The sequence below is a fragment of the Eubalaena glacialis genome, chromosome 15 (assembly GCF_028564815.1).
Source record: "Eubalaena glacialis isolate mEubGla1 chromosome 15, mEubGla1.1.hap2.+ XY, whole genome shotgun sequence".
Classification (NCBI taxonomy): Eukaryota; Metazoa; Chordata; class Mammalia; order Artiodactyla; family Balaenidae; genus Eubalaena; species Eubalaena glacialis.
This window is the reverse complement of record NC_083730.1, coordinates 16456068-16480652: the sequence shown is the minus strand read 5'-3', so window position 1 is coordinate 16480652 and position 24585 is coordinate 16456068. Positions and strand designations below refer to the sequence as shown.

Genomic DNA, 24585 nt, shown 5'->3' with positions numbered 1-24585 from the left:
CATCCTACCTGCTAGGGTTCTAGTGGTGGCTAAATTCTTAAACGTTCAGAGTTATGACTTAACCCCGTAGATTCCTTTTCCTTTTAGATTCCAGACATACCTGGAAACAGACTCATGACATACTGGGGTTTTGAATCTTAAGAGAAGACATTCCAAGTAAAGATTAGCTATGATAAAAGAAACAACAATAGGAAATGAATTTTCAAAAGTAAAACCCAACCAGCTGCTAAAGGCTTCTGTGATTCTTCTTCTAACCACGGAGTTCTCTGTGGGCAAGCTGAGTGACAGCTGGAAGGGGCTGACTGTTGCCCATAAGACCAACTTACAGGCGCATCAGAGCTGCAGCCCTGAGCACATTGCACTGGGGAAGCAGGACAGGTGGTGCTACTTACTGGAGACCCTCGGGGGCCAGGCGCTCCTCTTTCCCCCTAAGAACAGAAGGGTCAGGGTTAGCTTTCTGGACAACACGGATGCCACCACCCCAGTCTCTATTTACACCCCCGCCACTACCATCTCCCTGCACAAAACAGAAAATATTTCCTACGGGAAACAAACGTTAAGCTTGAAGCTGCACACTTGGGATCGCTGGTTTGAACCGAGCTGCTTTGAGTCAAGTGCCTCTCATTTTGATTTCCCCCGAGGCCATATATTTTCCAACCAGATCTGACAGGAGGAAAGCTGGTGTTTCCAGGCAGTGTGTGGAATAACTCAGAAGCTTCTAAAGTAACTCCCACTGACTTCTGTATGAGGCAAGTGGCAGGCAGCCCTCAGAGTGGAACCACCCACTTGCACAGAATGGAACTTCTCCTGTTCTTGACTTAAACACCACAAAGAAATGGGAACACACACAAAACAGCCCCAACAAGTAACACTGGCTAATGAGAAAAACCCACGCTACCATGACAACAAGGAGGCTTGTTTAACATTTATAGGGGTAATTTTTCTTAGAAGCGGTTTTGGTGGTTGTTTTTGTTATTACGGTTGTTCCCGTATTTTAAGAAAATGGCTTTTTAGATTTTCCTCCCAGCTTTGGGGACAAAAAGTATATCTGTGTCTCAACTTTGCCACATGCAAAATGGGGACAACAAACTATGCTTGAGCTTTACGTGATGCCTGCACAGCAGGTGGAAACTGAGAAACCTAAGGCTTGTAAGGACCACTCAGAAGACTTACCTTAGAACCATCTCTTCCTGGGGCACCTGGTGGACCCTACAAGACAAAGGGACCTAGTTTAACAGAAGGAACACGCTTTCCCCAACTACAGATGGGAGCTCTGATGAAATACTGACCACAGGGCCCCTCCGGCCTTGCTTAATGTGGGACAGATCAGGAGACGGTCCCATGGGTCCCATTGAGCCCCGCGGGCCGGGCTGCCCGGGCGGGCCTGGAATACCCGGGAAGCCTGGGCTCCCCTTTGGTCCTGGTGAGCCTGCAATCAAAGAACACCTCATTAGTCCACAGCCCGCGAGGAGGACAAGGGCTCTGGCTGAGTGACAAGAGAGTCCAGGAGCCCCATTCAGCCACTTCTCTTCCCACTCTGACCTTTGCCTTCCGATCTCTCCACTGAGATGTCCCATAGGCAGTCTGAAATTAACACGACCAGAAATTGACCTCCCTATTCTTTTCGAAAATGTTTATTGAAATACAGTTGGTTTACAATGTTGTGTTAGTTTCAGGTGTACAGCAAAGTGACTCAGACTTCCCCACTCTTTTCACGGACCCACTCAAGCCAGAAACTTGAGAGTCTTCCTATAGATTTCCCTGTTTCCACAAGCTCCTCATCCAATCAGTGACCAGTTCTGTGCATTTCACTTCTTTAATGACTCACAACGATCTGCTCCTCTGCATCCCCCCATCACCGCAGGGCGGTGGTTAATGCAGCTGGGGAGTGGTGAGTGTCCAGGTTTCAGCAGCAGGGGGACCTGCCTCTAAATCTTGGACAAGCTGCTTGACCTCTTTGAACCTTACTTCCTCATCTGTAAAGCAGGGCTCATACAAATCTACCTTACAGAGCAGTTCTGAGCATTAAATGAGACTTTAGGTACACGTACACACCACTTGCTGCAGCACCTCACACACTGAGGCACTAAAATAGAAATCTATGTTAGTCCTTCCTTTTATTTGCTTCAACTCTTGCCTCACAGCTAGTCCCTCTGTTTCCCATCAGTCTTGTTCATCCCTCACCTGTTCTTCACACTTCTATATGGATATTATTTCTGAACAAGTCTTACTGTGTAACTTTCCTACTTTCAACCGTTTGGGGCAAAAGCCTCAAGCCACTGACGTGGGGCAGCAAATCTCCTGCAGGACCCAGGGGGATGGCTATTACTATTAGAGGAGGGGCAGCAAACTCTCCGGCTCAAGATCTGCCACGGATACAAGCCAGAGTTGGGCTGCCACAGGTGGGGAGAAGACCTTACCCTAATGCCTGGATGCCCAGGTCATGCTTGGGGCTGCAGCTGGACCAGGAGAACTGAAAAATCCTTGAGCTCCACAGCTCTACCTCGGAGTAGTAAGTCACAACAGTCTCCCACTGGAGAACAGCAAGAACGTGGAGAGAGGAGCTCAGAGTGGCACAGGTGTGCAGGGGCTGCTGAAAGCTGAGAACCGCTGAGAAAAACCCACCGGCACCCTAGGCCCCCACTAAACATAGAGTAACAGTATCCTACCATCGGAGGAATTTGAAAACTTGAAGACTGTGGAGCACTAGAGGTAGAGACAGTGAGAACACACCCAAACCTGGCTCAGTTATTCATTAGATTGACCCAATTCTTCTTGCTAGCAGCCTGGATACCCATCTCCAGGAGTAATTACTTTGTCCCCCAGTCTCTACTGCTCCTCTCCGAATGGTATCTGGCATTCAGTCCAAAATTTTAAGGCACATTATAAAAAACCAAAAACCAAACAAAAACCAACCCCCTCCCCGATTAAACAGCCCCCATTCAAGAGACAGAGCAATCAACAGAATCAGACTTAGCGGCGACCCAGATGTTAAGGTTACCACACAGGGACTTTAAAATCACAACGTATGCTAAAGGTGCTAGAGGAATAGACAGCTTGCCTGAACAGATGAGGGAATTTCAGGTCTCTTTTTGCTTTTGTCATCTGTGCTTTTGGCGTCATATCCAAGAAATCACTGCCAAATCTAATGTCATGAAAGTTCTTGCCTATGTTTTCTCCTAAGAGTTTTATAGTTTCAGGTCTTACATTTAGGTCTTTAATCCATTTTGTATATGGTGTAAAGCAAGAGTCTAACTTCATTCTTTTGCATAGGGAAGGATATTGTGTTTTAACCCATTTTAGCCTGTCAACTTTATGAGGGCATGGGTTATATCTTAATCGTCAGCACACGCTCAGAGAGGCCCAGGTACAGAGAAGGCTGCTTAGTAAATGTGTCATGTCAAACGACTGCAATGAGGAGGCTGGGCTGATTGCTGTGCTGTAATTATTCCTCAGCGATGTATTCCTTAGTGCTATAATGATTCCTCTCTTTCAAACGCATACAGTAATTACTTCTTGATCGTACGCGGCTCCTACAATCGGCAGAGCACAGTGATAGGATGGAATGGCTTTCAGGCACCAGAAAACAAAACAAGACAAAGACTTCAAACTCATCATGTTTGGGGACGTCTTTTCTAGCTCACAAAATAATTAAGCCAACATAAAAGGCAGTCAATGTTCCATCCCAGTATGTCTCTCACCCCCTACTCTCAATGCTGGTTCCAGGTACATCCTGAAAGTGTTCATCTGGGAAGGGGACCAGATCCCCCTTATAACTAAATATTTCACCTCTGATAGCACAAGGACAGGCTAGAGGTAATATCTCACCTTCATTTACACAGTCAGTGTACTTCAGAGATCACTACGTCAAGTGCCTTTAAACTGCGGGGCTTTGATGTATAAATGTCAGCAGCTCATAAAGGAACAGTGCGGGGCACAGAACAGCAGCGACGCCCTCAACACCAAAGCCAAAGGATTCCAGCCTAGTAGAGCTTCCTGTATCGGTGGCCCAGGCTGTGATTCATCACAGACTCCAGGACTGGAATTTTAGTTAAAGGTAAGAGAAATCTTATTATCTCTCTAGGTGCCCTAACACATCTCAATTGAGGGCATCACAAACTATGATGCTAGAAGTAAGGAGAGAGAAGGAATAAGGATTGGAGGAGAAAGCAAGGGCATAGCCCATTGCCAAAGCTAGTCCTCAGTCACTCCCTGCTCCAGCAAGGACCCTGGACAGCTCAAACCATGCCAGAAACCGGACGGCAGAACTGGAAAGGAAAGCCAGCAAGTCATTCACTAAGTGAGAGAGTGGCAGGGACTTATATACACTACCAAATGTAAAACAGATAGCTAGTGGGAAGCAGCTGCATAGCACAGGGAGATCAGCTCGGTGCTCTGTGACCACCTAGAGGGGTGGGATAGGGAGGGTGGGAGGGAGATGCAAGAGAGAGGGTATATGGGGATATATGTATATGTATAGCTGATTCACTTTGTTATAAAGCAGAAACTAACACACCATTGTAAAGCAATTATACTCCAATAAAAATGTTAAAAAAAAAAGAAGAAGAAAGAAGCCAATGGCTCCCCTGTTCCTACTTTGTGCTTGTTGAAGTGACAGGTAGGCTGGCCTGGGGGGATGAACTTCCTCCAGGGAAGCAGAGCGAGAACATTCTCTCAGAGAAGGATGGAGAAACACTGTGCAAACAATCAGTTTGTAAGGAGAGACCCAAGTCTACTTAGAAGCAGCAAGAGGCTGCCTGTGTGTGGCATCTGCTGGAGAAAACTCAACCATGACCCAGAGGCCAAAAGAATGAACAAGAGGAGAAACCAAAGTCCTGGACCAGTTCTTGGTCTCTGTACAGACTGAGACCCAGGCCACCTGGGTTTTGATGGAAACCAGGAGATGAAGGTGTAAGTGGAGAAGAAAACATATAGTTTGGGAAGCATTCTGAGCCTTTGTTTTTGCTGACCTTCCAGCCTAAAATCTGCCCGTGTCCTTCGTGCTTGGACCAATCCTACCTTTCATGTTCTTCCAGGTCCAGCTCAAAGCCCAAGTCCCCTGACCACTGCAGGCTACAGTGATCTCTCTCTTCTTTAAGCTTCCACAGCAGGAAGTACCTGCATACTTTACTTGGGGGCAGGCAGGTACTGTTTTTTATTTAAAAAAAATTTTTTTTTAAATAAATAAATTTATTTATTTATTTATTTATTTATATTTATTTTTGGCTGTGTTGGGTCTTCGTTTCTGTGTGAGGGCTTTCTCCAGTTGCGGCGAGCGGGGGCCACTCTTCATCGTGGTGCGCGGGCTTCTCACTGTCGCGGCCTCTCCTGTCGCGGAGCACAGGCTCCAGACGCGCAGGCTCAGTAGTTGTGGCTCACGGGCTTAGTTGCTCCGCGGCACGTGGGATCTTCCCAGACCAGGGCTCGAACCCGTGTCCCCCGCATTGGCAGGCAGACTCCCAACCCCTGCGCCACCAGGGAAGCCCCAGGTACTGTTTTATTCTATTTGCTTTCACTTTATGTGTCTTGTCATCCCCATTAGAATGTCAGGAGGTCATTCACACCTAGCACACTGCTAAGCGATGAGCATGAGGGATAAGACATCCATGTCTTAGAGTCATTTGTTAACACTAATATCATTTCCTTCACTGGTGTGGAAAAAAAAAAGTATTGATCTATCTATGGAGGGACTCATAATAAAACAGAAAACATCCTGTTGCTATTTTTTAAAGTTCTCATTGCGTATTGCCTGACGGAATGATAGGATATTTGGGATTTTCTTCAGAGTAACAAGGGTGAATCTCCAAAACAGTGTGTGGAGGAAGCCAGACAGAAGGAATAGATTCCTTTCTATGAAGTTCTAGAACAGACAGAACTGCAGCAATAGAAAGCAGGTCAGTGACTGCCTAGAGCTGAGGATGTAGATTGCCAAGGGCACAAGGGAACTTTCTGGGATGACGGAAATGTTCTACACCTTGATGTAGACCAGATATAGGGTGGTGGTTAGTAAGTGCTTGATATAGGGTGCATGCATCTGTCAAAACTCGTCCAACTGTATCTTAAGTGTGTACATTTTATTGTATAGAATTGTATCTCAATGAGATTGACTTGTAAAGGAAAACATAGAGATAGATATCAAAATAAATATCAATGTAAGTGTGTTCACAAATAACAGGGGAAGGAGGAGACAGGATTGGGGAAGAGTGGCAAAGAGGCTGGCCAAAAGTTGTTAGCACTGGGTGATGAGCCCACAGGAGTTCATTACGCCATCCTACGTTCACAAATGTTAGTGTTAAAAATAGTTTTCATTTTGTTTCTCTGTAACTTAAGATGATCTTTATGAATCTTGTCCAAACCCAGGACAATGACTTTTTTCTCCCTGATTACTATTGGTTAGAAGGGTTTCTCAGGCTTGACCCAATTCCCCGAGGCCCTCTTGGCACACGGGCAGGGGACTCCCTGGATCCCGGCTTCTGCTCCCATCCATGGGAGCTAAAAAACTCTGTCCCACTCCCCACTAAACGTGAGCTCTCGGCAGGCCCTGGCTGGTGAGCCTATCACCCTTTTATGCTATTTGCTTTTATGCTCTTCTTCGTACTCACCGGGGGGACCCTGGCCCCCAGGCAGGCCAGGAGGTCCTGGAATGTAGGCATTTGAGGCCAGCACCTTGTCACCAGTGATGTACTTGCCCAGGTCCGCAGCGCTGTTGGGGAGCAGGGCAATCTGCAAAGAGAAGAGGAACCTGGGTCAGGAAGCACTGACGGCTCCACTGCCAGGGAATGCCCCGCGCTTGTGTGGTCTGCAGAGGCCACAGAGCCTTCTCTTGTGCATACCCCTTTATCCGAGCCAGTCAGAGTACAGACGGACTGCAGAGATCATCCTTCTAGACCCGGAGGCCTTCTAGTCAAAACAACTTGTACAAGATCACTCCGCTGGCTGGTTAGTGGGTGAACCTGGATCGGTTCCAGTCTGCCTAGATATCATGAGACTCATTATCATCATAATTAATACAATCCACCTGTTTCAGACTTTTATTAAGAACTCACGTCTCAAATATTTGAGAAACTACTACGTGCCAGGTCCTGTGCTTCGTTCTAAGGCGACAACAGTGAACAAGACATAGTCCCGGCTCTTACAGATCTCCGCCTTGGGAGCCAGGATGGAAAATATGACTTACAGGTCACCTGTACACTCAGGTGTTTGGGAAACAGTGACTGTGATGGTTTTAAAATATGTCCATAAATTTTTGGACACTCCTCCCTTTAAAAGGTGGAGGCTAATTTTCTACCCTCTGAGTGTGGGTTGTGCTTAGGGACTTGCTTCTAATGAATAGAAAATGACAAAAGGGACGATGTGTAATTTCTGAGATAAGGTCATAAAAGGCACCGTGGCTCCCTGCCTCTCTCTCTCTCTCTCTGATTTCAGGAGCGCATTCTAGGGGAGGCCAGAGGGACCACACACGTGAATGACCTTTGCATTCCTTGAGGTCAGGAATCAGTGAGACCCTTGGTAAGAACTGCACGCTCTTAATGTCCATTTCCCCACTGATAACGCCCACCATTAAGACGTGAGGATTACACCGGTAGTGTGTATCAGGTGCCCAGCACAGGACCTGAAATGTACTAAGTGCTTGATAAATGGTAGTTGTAGTCTCTTCCTTCCAGGAAGCTGACTCAGGGGGGTAAAAATCCAGTGGAGACTGCGTTTTTGAGGCTCAGAGCTACCCCCAGAGGATTCACTCGGGATCCTGGAGTCCCATAGCAACCAGGTATCACTGCGATTTTCTGAAGCAAGTTGCATTTGTCACCCACGTCCTCCTGGACGAGGCCCTGCTTGGGGACCCTCTGGCCAGAGGGCAATGCAAGCTACGAGAAGGTACGTGGATATCTCATCCTTGCCTGTGGAGCGCTCTGAGGCTCTACACCCATCTTCGGATCTGAGCTGCGGAGAGAGTTTCCTACCACCTGTTTGTGATCAGAGGTGGCCAACTGCCACTGTGACAGAGCTGTGCTCTGTGGGTTCAGCATCAGCACAGAGTGCTAAATTAGAAACTGTGCAAGTTCTCCCTCTGAGGCTTATGTCAACTCCAAATTACTACAGCTTTTGGTGATAAGAAATATAGAATTGAGTGTCGATTTGAAAAACCGTGGAGTTGGGGACTCCCCTGGTGGTGCAGTGTTTAAGAATCCGCCTGCCAATCAATGCAGGGGACACAGGTTTGATCCCTGGTCTGGGAAGATCCCACATGCCGCAGAGTAACTAAGCCTGTGTGCCACAACTACTGAGCCCACGTGCCACAACTACTGAGCCCATGTGCTGCAACTACTGAAGCCCATGCGCCTAGAGCCTGTGCTCCGCAACAAGAGAAGCCACCTCAGTGAGAAGCCTGTGCACCGCAACGAAGAGTAGACCTCGCTCGCCGCAACTAGAGAAAGCCCGCACGCAGCAACGAAGACCCAATGCAGCCAAAAATAAATAAATAAATAAAAATGAAATGAAAAATTTAAAAAAGAAAGAAAAACCCTGGAGTTTTCTTTACTTTCCTACTTCATGGGCAAGTCAGCATTTCTCACCTCTCCTTTTCTTCCCCACGGATTTCCTCCTGCCCCAGGGAGACTAGACAGTCCCAGTCGAGTTCAACCATGCCACACGAATAACCCCTGGGATCTCAGGGCACCTGGGTTGATAGTAACAGAGCAGGGAGACGGAGTAAAAGATGATCGTGAGATCTTGAACCCCCCAAGCCTAGGCCCGAGGAGTTTATGGGGAAACTACAAAATCCACCTACTGAACTGCAGCTACGAGACCAGCGTGTGAATGGCACTGGGAGGCTTGGGAAAGTTCTGCTGTCCAGATGACCTTCTCTGGCTTCATAAAGTCCTCGGCCTCCTGCACTGGTGTCTGTTTCTGAGAACGGAGCTTTGGGAATGATTAGCATGACTATTTCGAAACATGACTCTGGAGGACACCCCTGCCCCAAGATCCCCTTCTCCTGCTGGGTGGCTGCTGGGTTTGGGGCCATCTTGAGCCAGATGTAGAAGCGATGATTTTTCTTAGTTACAGAGACAGATGTTCTTGCTAACAGAAGAAATCCAGTATTAACGAAAAGCGAACATCACAATAATACGTGGTTGGTACGTTGGCAAACGACTTGTACCTGATACATCTGATGGAGAACAAATTCTTCCAGCTCTCTGCAAGGTGACTGTCCAAGTCCTGTATCCCATTAGCCCCTTAATGAAGTGCTTGCAATGTTTCTAAAAGGTGAAACCGTGGGAAACCACGAGAGGGCTCTGGCGGTATCCCTGCCGCCTGGCATAAAGAAGGGGCGGGGCCACGAGGCCTGAGGTGTTGCTCTGCTTCTCCTGCTGCACCCCGCTCGCTCGCCTGCAGAGCACACGTCAGGCTCTCCTGGGTCAAGGTCTTTTCCCTGCTTCAGCTGCCCTAGGTGACCTATTTGAGCCTAGGATCCTCCTCTGTCTGGAAATTCCTCCACAGTTTTTTTTTTTTTTTTTTTTTTCCTTTTCTTGGAGTTCTTACTGAAATCCATTCAGTTCACGGTGCAAGGATGCTCAGAGGGCAGGAAGCTCAAAGAAGCACCAACACTCTCTTCCGAAGGGTCCCTCAGTGCTTTAGGAGCCCCTTAGCTAGTGTGAAAATCCTTGGGTAAGGACAGACAGCCTTGCAGGTCCATGAGCTAGAAGATTCCTGGCCATCCAATGCGTTCCAGATAAACAGTCTTCTTCTACGCTTTGAGAAGACCCAGTGTTCCCTGAAAGATGCAAGGAAAGGCACTCAATTCCCCTATGATCATCGTTTAGAATTCAGTAGGGAAAACCATAAGAATTACAACCTTGCACAATCTGAAAGCCAGTTTTGCACAATTTCAGGTCAGGGTTCATGGTTCAGTGTCACTGCCAGGACCCAGCTACGTCCCAGGGGTTTATTTACAATGGTGCTGGTGTCACTGTGTCATAGCGAGAGGCCACTCCGATCTGTGACTGCATGCCTGGGTCGTTGGGTGGAACGGGGGTGAACCCTTGAGTGAGGAGAGTTTAAAAGCGAAACTGCTCTAACTAGAGGACAGAGGGTCAACACTGGCCCTTGAAGGCTGGTTCAATTTTATTATCTGCTTCCAAGAGAAAAACTAAAATGTGAATTTTATCTGTGGGTTTTGGCATTAGGCAGATCTATGTTTAAATCTCAGCCCTGCCACGTTCTACCTGTGGGATCTTGATAAGCTATAGAACCTGATTATCTCATCCGTAAAATGAGGATCATAATATCCACCTAAGAAGGGCTGCTGGGAGGATGAAAGTGACGATGTCCTGAATGTGCCTGGCCCAGCGCCCAGACTAGTAACCGCCAGCAGCCAGGACCACGGACACAGTGCAAATGCTCTTCGGGGTGGGATGGGGTTGGGGGTTGAGGGGATGCTCCTGGCTCTGTTTCTAAATAGCGGGATGACTTTGGGTAAGTCCCTTCACCCTTCCAGGTTCTCACCTTCATGTTTATAAAACGAGAGGTTTGGGCCAGACGAGCAAGTCTTTGGATGTAAAATTCTGTAAGCAAGCTGGGAGGATGAGACCCGCACGTGGAGGGACTTCAGAGATTAGTCCCCACCCACCCTGGGCCCTCTCCAGCTCTCTTCGCTCCCTTGTAAAGGTCAGGAGGTGACCCAGTAAACGTCGACCTCAGCTTCCTGGCTGACCTCCTGCTGGGTGATTACATCCTGCTTCCTCTAAGTGTCAGCAGGATGAGAGGAATGTAAAGGTGCTGGTGTTTTAGAGGCGGCCCTCCAGAAATCCTGGCTTGACTGTCTACCCAAACACAGCAGACGACAGGCTTGAGGGGTGCAGGTGTTTGGGAAGAAGTCTGCATGAAGAGTCTGCATTTCTCCTGGATTCCAGTCAATGGAATTATGAATAGCATTATCTCATATTAGCCTTCGTAATAAAAATATCTACCTCACAGGGCTGTTGGGACGAATCAGATGCTGCCTGTAAAGCACTTTATTAGGACATATAATTCATGTTTATTATTTATTTGGTACACATTTACAGAGCTCTTTCTAGGTGGCAGGGACTGTTCTAAGTCCTTTACAAATATTAACTCATTTGATCATCATGAAAACCCTATGTAGTATGTATCACTGTTATCCACTTTCTCTAGAACTGAGGCACAGAGAGGTTAAGTAACTTACCCAGGGTCACACAGCCAGGAAGTAGTGGGGCTAGGACTTAAACTTAGCCAGTCTGGTTCTGGAATCTGTGGTCCTCACCACAACACCCAGCTGCCTCTCTTAATATTACTCATGATACTTGGCAAAGCAATCTACAGTCCCTTTCATATGGAGTAGTCTTCCCAGCCATCCTGAGAAGACCCATTTTACAGAGCAACTAGATCAAGGTAGCAGAGGAAACCATGGACCATTGAGAAGCCATCTGTTTGCCCAGCACTAAAGGCAGCACTGAAGCGAACAAATGCAGCTGTCAGGTTGCACATCTGCTCACACTTCTGAAATCGCATTGACCTAGTCTAACTTCTGAAGCCTCCACTGCCTGCCCCACTCGACTCGGCCATTGTGTTAACTCCACTGTGGGCCTGCTTTCCCAGCTAAGACAGGAAGCTTATTTAAGGCAGGCCTTTATTGTGTACGTTCTCGTCATTCGTCATCTCCCAGCCCATCACAGGCCACAGCGGGTGCTCAACAAACACTCTCACTTCCTCAACTGCTCCGCAGCACTGCTGCTCTCAACTCAGATCACCCCTGCTGCAGGAACACAAGGGACTTGTTAAAAACTTGCTCCTTCCATTGTGTGTATATACACCACCTCTTCCTTACGCATTCGTCTGTTGATGGACGCTTAGGTTGCTTCCACTGGCTACTGTAAATAATGCTGCTATGAACACTGGGGTGCATGCATCTTTTTGAATTAGCATTTTTGTTTTCTTTGGATATATAAAAAAAGAATGAAATTTTGCCATTTGCAACAACATGGATGGACGTGGAAGGCATTATGCTAAGTAAAGTAAGTCAGAGAAAGACAAACGTGTTATCATTTACATGTGAAATCTAAAACATAAAACAAATGAATGAATATAATAAAATGGAAACAAACTCCCAGATACGGAGAACAAACTAGTGGTTAACACTGGGGAAAAGGAAGGGGGGAGGGACAGAATAGGGGTAGGGGATTAAGACGTACAAACTACTATGTATAAAATAAGTAAGCTGCAAGGAAATATTGCACAGCACAGGGAATATAGCCAATATTTCATAATAATTTAAAATGGAGTATAAACTATAAAAATATTGAATCACTATGTTGAACACCTGAAACCAATATAACATTGTAAATCTACTATATTTCAATAAAAAAGTCATACCTGAAAAAAAAATTTCTTCATATCAGTAAAAAATAAAAAAATAAATTAATTAATCAAAAACTGGCTCCTTGGGACTTCTCTGGTGGCACAGTGGTTAAGAATCTGCCTGCCAATGCAGGGGGACACAGGTTCGATCCCTGGTCCTGGAAGATCCCACATGCTGTGGAGCAACTAAGCCCGTGCACCATAACTACAGAGCCTGCGCTCTAGAGCTCGCGAGCCACAACTACGGGAGCCCGCGTGCCACAACTACCGAAGCCCGTGTGCCTAGAGCCCGTGCTCCGCAGCAAGAGAAGCCACCGCAATGAGAAGCCCGCGCACCGCAATGAAGAGTAGCCCCCGCTCGCCGCAACTAGAGAAAGCCCGCGCGCAGCAAGGAAGACCCAACGCAACAGAAAATAAATAAATAAAAATAAATAAATAAATTTATTTAAAAAAAACACAACTGGCTCCTTGGCTCAGATTTTTCTTCAGTGTTCCGATGGGACAGAGACCCCTCTCTGCAAGTCAAATGATGGGTATTTTATCTATACCCCAAACTCTCTTTTTAGCCAAATCACCTGTTTGTTTGCTTTTTTCCTTCCCAAAACACAGAAGAAATTGTAGAGGTGAAGGCACTGGGATCTGCAGATCATTTCAAAAAAACTTTTTCATTGGAAAATAAAGGCACAGAATCTGGAAACCCCACAAAACAAATCTATACCTTAGCAAATTATTATAAGGCAAACACCCTTTTAATGAACACCTAAGTCAAAAATCAGAAATTTGTCAGGGACTTCCCTGGTGGTCCAGTGGTTAAGACTCTGTGCTTCCACTGCAGGGGGCGTAGGTTCGATCCCTGGTCGGGGAACTAAGATCCCACAGGCAGTGTGGCCAAAAAAAAAAATCAGAACTTTGTCTACATGCCTTGACCCAATCACAGCCTTCTCCCTCCCTCCCCCCAAACTAACTACTATTCTGATTTTAATCACTTCCCGTGTTTTAAAAAAATAATTTATCAAACCCAACTGTGCAGGCCTAGACACTATGGTTTAGTCTTGCCCACTTGAAAAAACAATACGTCTTTTAAGCTGCTTTTAACCTGCAGGTCACTGCTCCACTTTTCTTAGAATCTACCCACTGAAGAACACAGGGCATTGGCCCTGTAGAGTTTCACACGGTTGGGATTTTGCTGACTGTACACTCATGGCGTCGTTCAACATGTCTGCATACTGTTTTATACTATGGGGCTGGCCACGGTCCAGGACACCCGGTAACCTACTTCCGAGCCAGTGTTTATTTGGGCAGCTGTCCCATGTTCTTTTTTGAACAGAACAGATGGCATCGGCAGTAGTGAGAGGAAGTTAAAAATGAACGGACAAGCCCCACACCAGCACAGGAGCAGAAGTGAGGAGACCTAGGGTTTAGGGTCTGGCCTGCACCTTGGGCAGACACCGCACCTCTCTGCCAGTATCGGCGTCCCAGTGAGAATTAAATGGGATCCTGGATATAAAACGGCTTTATCAACTGCAGAACGCGACATGTTCTACTAGGTGCCTTTAAAAATGCGTTGCTTCTTGTGACGTTCCTTGAATGCCAGCTTTAGCTCAGACTTGACACAATGCGCTTGCAGGAGAAATCGGTCTAAGGTGGATCAATTCCAGGCCAACCCCGGTGCAGGAGAGTTACCGGAGTACTCACAAGTATTGTTATTGGATCTGTGTGTAGCTCTGCCACAAGGGCTTTAAGGGTAACATAAAATTTTCAACTTCTTCGTAACATTTCTTCTTTCATGGATTGTAAAACACTGTGGGGAGGTTAAAGGAAAGCCAGATGTTGAATTAGCAACTGAATTTCTGAACTAGTGAGACTTAGCGTCACTGACCCTAAAGAACATTCAGGCTGGAAGGAGCTTCCCCATAGCTCTTGGATAATTGACTCTCAGAGAAGAAAATGAAGGGTAGCCTTAGGCCTTGAGACATTCATCAACTGCCTCCCCCAGGCCCTATGAAATGGGCCTATGAAATGCAAACTTCTTCCATGAACCCTTTTTCAGACTCGCTCAGTAAATACTAATATCAATCCAAGTTCAACGTGAGGATATCTGTGTGGGACGTATTATTGATAACTCTGAATTTATACTGATATACTTGCAAGGTTTTCTGCCTGGTCTCTCTATTGGATCACAAGCTATTTGGGATCTGTACGTCATACACATATATGCCTCTGCTAAAGTTGCTAGATCTTCCCCACCAACGTACCAAAGGCCTGCAAAGCCATTTATCTTCTCAGCCTATTGACCTGCCTGTTTCACTGGAAGCTGTGGATCTCATTAGGGGCTGCCTGCATGTTTGTTGAACACGTGAAAAGCAGTACTGTCTAATCTTACCTTGCTGCCCTTTACAATAACTAGATGCCAAAGTTAAACAGATTATATACACCTCTTTGATGTACTAAGAGCCTTGAGGGGAAGCAATTAAACAAACAACCCAGCAAGTTTATGTTTTACAAGCATAAGAGCAGTTTCTGAGTTGCCGACAGACTGGTGAATTCACTGACCTCAGGTATGATAAACACCATTGACCCGGGCGCAGGACAGTTGCTTAAGCTTTCAGGGCACTAGGCGCATCCCGGGGGCATTACTCACGGCACGGCAATGTTACCAGAAATATGATGCTGTCAGGCATGCGTGGGAGCCTGACAAAGAGAGTCAGTCCTCACCCTTCGTGACACCGGGTATCTGAGCAGCTGCTTTCTGAGGTGTGTGGAGCCCAGAAAGCACAGGTCGTACCTTTTAAATGTGAAAAATAAAGCCGCTACAGAAATGCATCACCAGTGATGAACGTTTATAGAGAAGATGTTCTCTATTGATAAAACATAGGCAAATGATTCTACCGTATTCTATTTAGAACTGTGTAAGGGCCACGTGTCTGGTTGTTCATTTCCCAAAAAGTCACACTAGTCGTACCTCATCCTCTGCTTCACCATGTGCCCCTTACCTAGCGGTCTATTTTACTAGTCACCTGATCAATCCCCTGCCTTCGTTGTTCTGTTGAGCTATAGATAATGAGCTCCAAAGGTGGGTGGGCAAAGCGTCCCAGTCCAAACCTAGTTGGCACCAAGCTCAGGGAATACCCAGTGAGGTTGTGGATGACGTTTTCTTGTTGTTTTCAGATGTTCCTCCACTTTGCCTCCACCAGGCCTTCCTTTTATCTTACACGATCGTTTAACACGCCCGGCACGTACCTTCTGCTTCAGCTGCAGGACCGTCTGCTTCATCTGGTGAAACTCCTTGCATGTGGCGCAGCAGGTGCCGGCTCTCACCGCGTTCTCTGCCTTCTCATCGTGCCCTGAGAGAGAAGATGGGCTGGGGTCTGCCTGGGAGGCTGGGGGACATCCAGACCCAGGGAGACCGTGTCAGGAAGGGCAGTTCCAGGCGGACTGGTTGATGCTGAAACGTGCGAGGGATGCGGGCTGGCGATTTTACAGTTCTTGGGTCGCTGACAGCATGCCCGAGGCAGCGGGGACACGGGGAGGGGCCCCCCCGCTACACTCTGGGCTCAGCTGTTTCCACTTAGCATCCTAGCACCTTCCTCTTTCATTGTGAAAAAGTCAACATGATGCTGTACCGTGAGGCAGGCTCTATCAACCTGACGTGACTTACACTCCCCTCCAAGGGCCAACGTTCACACACCGTAAATTATCCCCCAAGCCCAGGCACTGGGACTCGTGTGCAGGGCTCACAAAGCTGGTTTTTATCACCTCTGATAATCCAGCTGTTCAAAGGGAGCACGGCCAGGCCAGGCAGGGTCACAGACCAGGGCTGGGCACTGACCTCCGAGGAGATGTAAAGCCAGATGGAAGATGCTCCAGGCACCCTGGACAGGCCCATCCAGGGCCCTAACGGGACAGGCACAGGGCAGGGTCCCAGTGCCATCTTGTAGAGCATCAGGAGCTCCGTGGGCTTTTTGTAAAATCATATTTCTCTAGGGAATAGGTGAGTTAAATGGTGACACGACCCCGTATCCACACAGCCCTCATCCTACTGGCACCTAAATAGGCCACACAAGCGTGTGCTGGGGACACTAGACACCTGAGGTCATTTGCTACAGAAGAGCAGGTGCAGACTCCCATAGGCCTTTGTAAAAGCCGGTAGCTGTGCGGTGTGGGCCCAGAGGGAGTGACAGGGGAAAGGTGACAGTTTGGTCAGGGTGGCGGCAGGAGAGTCTGACACCCAGGCGAGTGTCAACTCTCCTTAGAAGCCCTTTGGTGTTGGGCCAGGTGTCCTGTTGGTGTGACACGTAATAACCACTAGGATCTGGAGGGTAGCTAGGGACAGTCAAGTGACATGTCTCTCCAGGTCATTTCTTGTGCTTCTGGGCCCACGTGCTTTTTTTTTTTTTTTTTTTTGGACTGTGCTGCACAGCATGTGGGACCTTAGCTCGCTGACCAGGGGTCGAACCCACTGGACCGCCAGGTAAGTTCCAGGGCCCACGTGCTTTTCTTCTTACCGTCCTCTCTTCTGGGAAGCCTCCTCTGCCGTCTCCACTTGTGGATTCCTATGAGCTACCAAGACCCAATTCATGGGTTGCCTGAGACCACCCTCCCCATACACAGAGACAGCCCTGTCCTCTGAAGTCAGGCAGCTTTTACCATGCGTCTCACTCAGATGGTCGGGATCCCGGGCTTCCCTACAGAGGAGCTTTTCTTGCATGTGCCACAGCGGGAGCTGCCCAGGAACTGGAGGAACTGCTTCTTGGTACCTCATACAGTGGATGCTCAGAGTTAGTGAAACAGAACATCACAGGGTGAACTGTGTCCCCCCGCTCCCCAACCAAGTGCACGTGATGAAGTCCTAACCCTTCAGGGCCTCAGAATGTGACCTCATTTGGAAATAGGGGCCCTGCAGATGTAATTAGTTAAGTTGAAGTCATACTGCTGTAGGGTGGGCCCGTAATCCAATATGACTGATGTTCTTATAAAAAGGAGAAATTTGGACACAACAGGGAGAAACCATGCGAAGATGAAGGCAGAGGTCAGGGCGAGGCAGCAGGAGCCAAGGAATGACAAAGAATTGTTGGCGAAACAGCAGGCGCTGGAGGAGAGGCCTGGAACGTTCTCCTTCACAGTCCTCAGAAGGCGGCAACCCCGCTGACACCTTGATCTCAGACACATAGCCTCCAGAACTGAGACAACATACCTCTGTCCTTTAAGCCACCCAGATGGTGGCACTGTGGTTACGGCAGGCCTAGGGAACGGGTACATGGGAGGAGGAGGTGGGCATCGGGAGAGCCTCATGCTCGGGTGATCCCTCCTCATGCAGCCCCAGCTGCCCTCTCCAAGGGGGTCTGTACCTGCCTGGTGGTCTACACGGTGACCGGTATTTCTGCTCTTTGGGAGGTGAGGGCACCCAGGGGCAACCTGGCAGTCGAGATCTCAGACCCCTTCCCTGCAGCACGGGGTGGCGGTAGGGGGCCCACTGGCCCTACCCCTCCCCGCAGCCGGTGGGAGGCCTGAGGCTTGGTGTGCACACACGCTAGGAACACGCTTCTCAAGGCAGCAGGTTGAGGTGGGCGAAGCAGTGCTCTGTCTGGTTGAGTTGCCATAAGCAACATTGTGATTCCCGAATATACAGACTGCAGCTTAGGTTTTCAGCGTGTGATTGGGAAAAGCACTTGAACCTCTGGGAAAGAGGCAGCCTCTTTTTAAATCCTTCCATGCGTGTGTATAACGTAACAGGGGTGCCTTGTTAATCCTCATCTTCTAGGCTAATTCTGTCCCACCAGGAGCTTCCCCACCTCCCCGGACTCTCCCCACCTTCCACCACGCTCAAGCGGAAGCCATGGGGGATTGTTTCCACTCACACCGCAGCTGTGTCACAACGAGCTGGGTTATGAGAAAGGTCTTCGCTTGGAGACGGTGAAATGCAATTTAAGGGCATGGCCTCCAGGGTCACAGTGCGAGGGGTGCATATCCCAGCTCTGTCACTAACTAGCTCAGGGACCTCAGGCAAGTTATCTTACCTCTATAAGCCCCAATTTCCTCAACCATAACACTGGAATAGTAAAACCTATGACACAGCGCTAGTGCGATGATTATATGGGGGTGATGCCTGTGAAAGCCTTGGCACAAGGTCGGGTTCTAGTAAATGGGAGAGGGTGCTTGGCAGTCTTCAGGCCCACCAAGCCCTTTGAATTCTCTTTGCCTGATAAAAGGATTCTCCAAGGATTCTTGGATTAACACAAACAACAGAATGAGGGAAAACTGAGGTTCCGTGACGTCTGGAAGTTATTAACTGATGTGGGTTTAGAATTGAGGTTTCCTGAATCTGAGCCCAACACCTTTTCTACAAATCAGGCAATTTCCTTTAGGCTCTTTATCCTCATTTAATGTACCATTTACAACCCCACTTGCCTATGGAGCTTGAACACATCTGAGGAGAACAAGAGTTATTTAGATTGGTCTCCAACATAATAGTGACACGAGGGAATTTCCATGCAAGAATACACTTGGTGGTAAAGGACTGAAGCTTTACCCAACTTTGATTGTACTGATGATAGACAACGGTGGACTCCTGCATATGTAGATAACCCCAGCTCTAGCTTTGTTAGGTTTAAGGACAGCTGGGTGACATCCGTCTCTCCCAACCTAGCATTCTTTCATTCCATGCCATCTACTGGTCAGTATATGCAATCCCATCTCATAACCCATCTACCAATCTCATCCATCCCATCTCCCCACCCACTTATCTCTCTCATCCATTTATCTGTCCATCCACCCATTCACCTATCCATCCCTCTCTCCCTCTTAGCCATCATGGAGCATCTGCTATTCACCAGGCCCCATGTGAGGCACTGAGAATGTAAAATAAATGAGGATACCTGTTCAGTGATTTGAGATCGGCCTTCCTTTTAAGGAACCAGCCCTGCTGGCAGAGCCAGGCCATCGTGAACAAGAGTTAAAAGCCCATCTGTCCATTTCTACTTTTGTATACTCAGCTCAACTTACCGAGTGTTGGGATGAATAAGGCAACTTGATATTTTCATGATAATAACCTCTTTACCAGGTTCTAGACTCTATTTCATTTAGATCATGGAACGTTAGAATTAATACATCTTTAGTTCAACCTCCTTTACAGATAAGGAAAGTGAGATGCAGAGGAGGACAGTAATTTGCTTTAGGTTTCCCAGAATGCCGCGTGCAGAGGACGAGCACTTACAGGGCCTGGATCTGGCACTGTCGGGGCGCAGTGAGCCCGCTATTGGGGGTTCTGCTCAGGACACTTGAGAGCCGTCTGCCAGGTGGGCTCCAGGGCAGTAATTCTCCGTGTGATCACTAGACAAGCAGCAGCAGCAGCGCCAGCCTATGGGTATCCGTTCTCAGAAACCCAGAATCTCAGGAGCGGGGCCTGGTGCATCGTTCTATCAAAGCCTCCAAGTGACTCGGAAGCACGTGCAAGTTCAACAAACCCTGCTCCAGGGAAGCAGCCCTGTTGAGCAACCTCTCACCTGAAAATCCCTGGCCTGTCCCTTCGCGGAATTATCAAAACACAGAGGACAAGGGTAACTTCGTCCAAAAGCCTTTTGAAGCTCCCGTGGACACAGAGGAACAGAGCAAGGACCACAGGCTCTGGCGGAGTCAGACGACCAGGATTCGAACCCTGATGCTGCCACTGAGTGCCTTTCAGGTTGCAAGTCACAGCTTCTGTGACTGCCCGTTCCTGGAACGGCAGAACGACAATGACCCCATCACCTGTGGTTGCTGTGAGGCATGAAGGAAATAACCCCTGGAAGTTCGCAGAGCAGTGCCTGGCATGCGGCAAGTGCCCCATAAATGTTAATATCATTGTCATGGTTGGTATCACTGCTTATTAAGTTCCCCACGAAATTACAGATGGGGGGAGGGCTCTCTGCACCATCCTTTGGAAAGAACTTCCAGAGAGTTTGAAGACAAATAATTGTGTGTGCAGACCTGGCACATGCCATCTATTATGAATTGGGGTTCATCTATCCTGTTGCAGTACAGGATACAGTGCCGACAAACGTGGAGCTAAAACAATCTTGCCTAGGCTACATTAATAATTCGTTTAGAAATCTGGGTAGACATCTCTGACTTGGCATGTTTTCTGTCCTCTCCACTCACGATGGAGTCATCCGTCTCTGACCGTGACCATGACCATGTTAAGTGAGGCATCGCTTAACATTCTGCTCCAACTCGTTCAGATTTTAGAGGTGCAATATTATTGACTAGCCACAGGGGGTCGCGTAGCTCTAATTTTTACTGATGTTGAGCAGGCTATACATCGTAAGCGTTAGAAACAGAATTCCTGAGATACCATATTAGTAATATTTAACCAACTTAGGAAAACTAAAGAATGTTCTCGACATATTTCATACGGGCAGTCACCAAGCTCATGTGGTTTTAAAAGTTGATTGTGCACATCTGTGCCCTGGCGGTAGTGTTCAACCCTGGTGGCACATTACCACCACTAGGGACACTGGCGGGGGTGAGGGTTTAAAATTCTTGCCAAGCACGCTGCACGCCACCCGTCTGGGGGTCACAACAAGGGAACGGCATCAGCCTTTTTAAAGATCCCCAGGTTGAGAATGGCTGACCTATGGATTAGTAGAGCTTGAAAGTTACATGAAACACCTGGCCTTCCCTGAAATAACTGATGTTGGGGGTCAAGGTCACTTTATCAGAAAAGAAACAAAAGTTGAAAAACAGAGACCAGAAAGCTAATTACTACGGAGCCAACATATCCTTAATTTGTCTCTGCATCAGCGCTACAGACGCCCTGGGGTGCCTACACTGGCTCCAGACATATATTTGCAAAGACGAAAAAATGGAAGTGATGGAGAGTGCCCTTCCTGCCCACTAACCAGACGGCTTGTGTCCCCACACCCGTGGGCACATGACCACCTTTCCACGGGCAGAGGCCATTCTAAGGCCAGCCCTGCTGCTGTCCACTCACTTCCTGAATGAGCTGACATTGTGTTCGATTTAAAATTCCTCTGACTGGAATGTTACAGACACCAGTCAATGCAAAGGTTAAAAAAAAAAAAAAAAAAAAAAAAGGGAGGGGAGGGGGATTTAGATCACGTGTGCTTGTACTCCAGCATCATTATCTCTTCTTGAAAAAAATGACTGTGATGAAATATTGGGCTTACTAATTAATCTAGAACGGATGAAACTGCGTGGCTGCCTCTGACGTTCCAGATGCAGGGCTGGTCCAGCCCCCTAACTTTCCTTACTGTTGAGCTGAATATCTGGATGTTAATTATTCATCTTGTAGATACTGTAGGGAAAGTTCTCAGTTTAGAAGGTGCTGAGGCTGGGCATGCCTTCGAGTCTTGACACTCGCCTAGATAAAGGACAAAGAAATGAAAACTGCACAGGGACTCATGGGGCAGGTAGGGCTTCGGCTACTTTTGCTGATGCTAAATCACACCAAATTGTGAAAAAGATTTGTGATGGTAAAAGGGTCTTCAGAGCTCACCTAATCCAACACCTTTGTGTCTACACAGAGGAGGAAACTGAGATCCGGAGAGCTGCCCAGTGACACCCAGCTGGTAAATACTGAAGCAGCTCTGGTTACCAGCTCTCCTACCTTCCAAGCCAAGGAACTTTCCATTGCATCACAGCTGCTGCAGAGATGAATCTAGGACGCCTGCTTTTGTTGCCCGAATCATCAAAACCAGCCCCCCATCTTCTCAGGGGCCCATCACTTGAGTAATGATTCTAACGTTCAAGGCATAGAATGTGCCTGTCCTTTCCCATAACTTTAATTACGTGTATGAATTACTCCCCTCAGTCCCTAACCCCCAACGCCCTTGGTTACCGGTGTTGGAATGTTTTTCTTAATAAAACACTAAAACCAAATGTGAATCCTCTGTGCCTGTGTGGTGAATTCAGTAGAGACCAGTCACTGAAAATTAAATACAGAGAAATTCTAGAATGCTGCTGCTGCGGGCACGGCAGTTGGGATACAATAGAAACAGTGGCACCGTTTCAGTTTTTAAAACTATTTGGGGACTTCCCTGGCGGTCCAGTGGTGAAGACTCCACGCTTCCACTGCAGGGGGTGTGGGTTCCATCGCCGGTGGGGGAACTAAGGTCCCGCATGCCTCGCAGCATGGCACCCCCCCAACCCCCCCCCCCCAAAAAAAACAAACTATTTGTAGCTGTGATATCTGGAAGAAGATGAGGAGAGAGGACAAAGAGGAGAGAATTCAAAGCCTAGGCTCATCTGTGCAGGGAGTTGAGGTGTTACAAGAAAGCTCAGCGTTATAACCACTAGACGTTCTTACTGATTAAACAGAAGGACATTGCCCATTTAAATCACTGTAAGCAGGAACAACCTCTCTCTCTGGAGGGCAGAATGGAAGAGTATCGGCCTGTTTTCACTCATTAGATGCTCTGTAGTCGGCAGCCAACAGCTCCCCGCCTCTGGCTTTGGCTGCTTCATCTGGCGATGACAACATCCTCGCCTGAAAGTCGACCAGATGACTTACCAACTTTGGGCCCCAGGGCTCAGCTCTTTGATGTTAATAAGTTAGAATTTTCCAAACTGTATTTTTCAGGACACCGTCATCTGTGCGATGCTTATAAGTGTTTCTTCAGAAAATAATTTTGGGAAGTGCAGGTTTAATCAAAATTAACGTCTTTTAATGGCAACCTCAGAGCTTTCAACGCACTCACATTATGAATCCCTGCAGAAGTTAGTGCAGTAATGCATTCTCCCCCGAACATCTGAACACAGAACCTTTCAAACAAAGAAAGACGAATTCACACCTCCCAGGACCCCAAAGTCCTATAGACGACAACATGGGGAAATGCTGTAATAAATGGTTGATAAAATATCTCTTTAAATGACAGTAATAGTACAGAAGGTACAAAACCAATTAATATTTAAGAATGCTCAGATTTTTTACCGAATTCTTAGCCTTAGAAGTCAAAATGGTTATCACTTAAATTCTTGACCTCTTATACTGAAAATTTTGTGTGTTTGGACATTTTTTAAAGAAGTACAATTCATCTCTCAGGAAAGGAAACAGAAGAGTGTGGTCCCAGGACCGACTCAGCACTAGAGACTGCTAATATCAAAGCTGCTATGGGACCTTCCCCTGCCCTGGCCCTTGGGGCTGGGCTCCTCTCTGGGTCCACACTGCCCAAGAGCGAGGCAGGGGGTGAGCATGTCCCACCAAGGCCCACCTTGTCACTGCCTCCGGCTCAGACCCATTCCTGGGGTACCACACAGTAAGCAGGGCGACTTCGGAGGGACGAGGTTGGGGAAACTAGGAATTAGTGCAAGAGGTGGAGGCCACCTGAGACCAAAGAACAAGTAGATTCAGTGTATAAAATCTTCCCCTAGGCTCTGGAAATTCTATCCGACTCCTGTGGTCTCTGCTAGTCAAGGTCGGGTCTCCGAGCAGACCGCTCTGTCCCACCGGGTGGGAAGTGCTCACGGGTGGCCCGGTTCCTACTATTTAGAGACCCCTACCGTCTAACCCCACCCTGATACTCAGCAGTCGTTGCTCCCACCTCTGCGGTTTCCTCTAGACTGGGTTGCTCAAGGCTGCCCTTCACGCCCAGGTAAACGGGATTGCACCTGAATAGAAATATGAGGCAAAGACACAACAGGGTTACGGGCTTGAGGACCCCTCGGCCCAAGCCCACGGAACTCCCTGGCTTGGAGCACAGCTGGAAATCCAATTCCAAAATGAAAAATTAGAAAGCTGCTTTCTTCTTGCTAACTCTCAAGTCAGCCCATCACTAATATATCAGTGGCTAAAAATCTGCACCTCATTTTTCAGTGAGATTCTTCCTTTCAACGAAGGACATAATCTAAGAGGTAAGTTACACATCCCCCTCCCCCAAACCTTCTCCACCATGGGACAAAAGTGAAGTGATTTTAATTCTGAGTAATAATTAAAAAGTGGTCTGAAAAAATGTTTTGAAAATGTCTGAAAAATGCCCCAAAGACTGATTACCGCTGCTTTTAAGCACCTCTGGGCGCCCAGGTCCCACATGCTTCAGGCTTTAAAGAGTGTCACACTAAGCCCTCTCAGTCATTCCAGTGACCCCAAGTTGCCCAAGCCTGAGCTGACTGCAAGCAGACCTTTCGCGTTACTTCTAACGCATGGCGGCTTCCTCATGACTCAACCCGCTTGCTCTTCAGGATTTGCTTTGCAGTTTTTCCGTGTGAGACAGCTGG

At 47.7% G+C, this 24585-nt stretch overlaps 1 protein-coding gene across 3 annotated transcripts in view; it reads right to left on the bottom strand.

Moving 5' to 3' along the window:
• CCBE1 (collagen and calcium binding EGF domains 1) overlaps positions 1 to 24585 on the bottom strand; it is a 238895-nt gene that overhangs the window by 5438 nt on the left and 208872 nt on the right. For all 3 annotated transcript variants that reach the window (XM_061169196.1, XM_061169198.1, XM_061169197.1), the window contains 5 exons: positions 15616 to 15719; positions 6603 to 6723; positions 1290 to 1429; positions 1174 to 1209; positions 393 to 428 (listed from right to left, as the gene is read on the bottom strand). In XM_061169196.1, coding sequence (XP_061025179.1) covers positions 393 to 428; positions 1174 to 1209; positions 1290 to 1429; positions 6603 to 6723; positions 15616 to 15719 — 437 coding nt within the window. The remainder of the gene's footprint in view (positions 1 to 392; positions 429 to 1173; positions 1210 to 1289; positions 1430 to 6602; positions 6724 to 15615; positions 15720 to 24585) is intronic.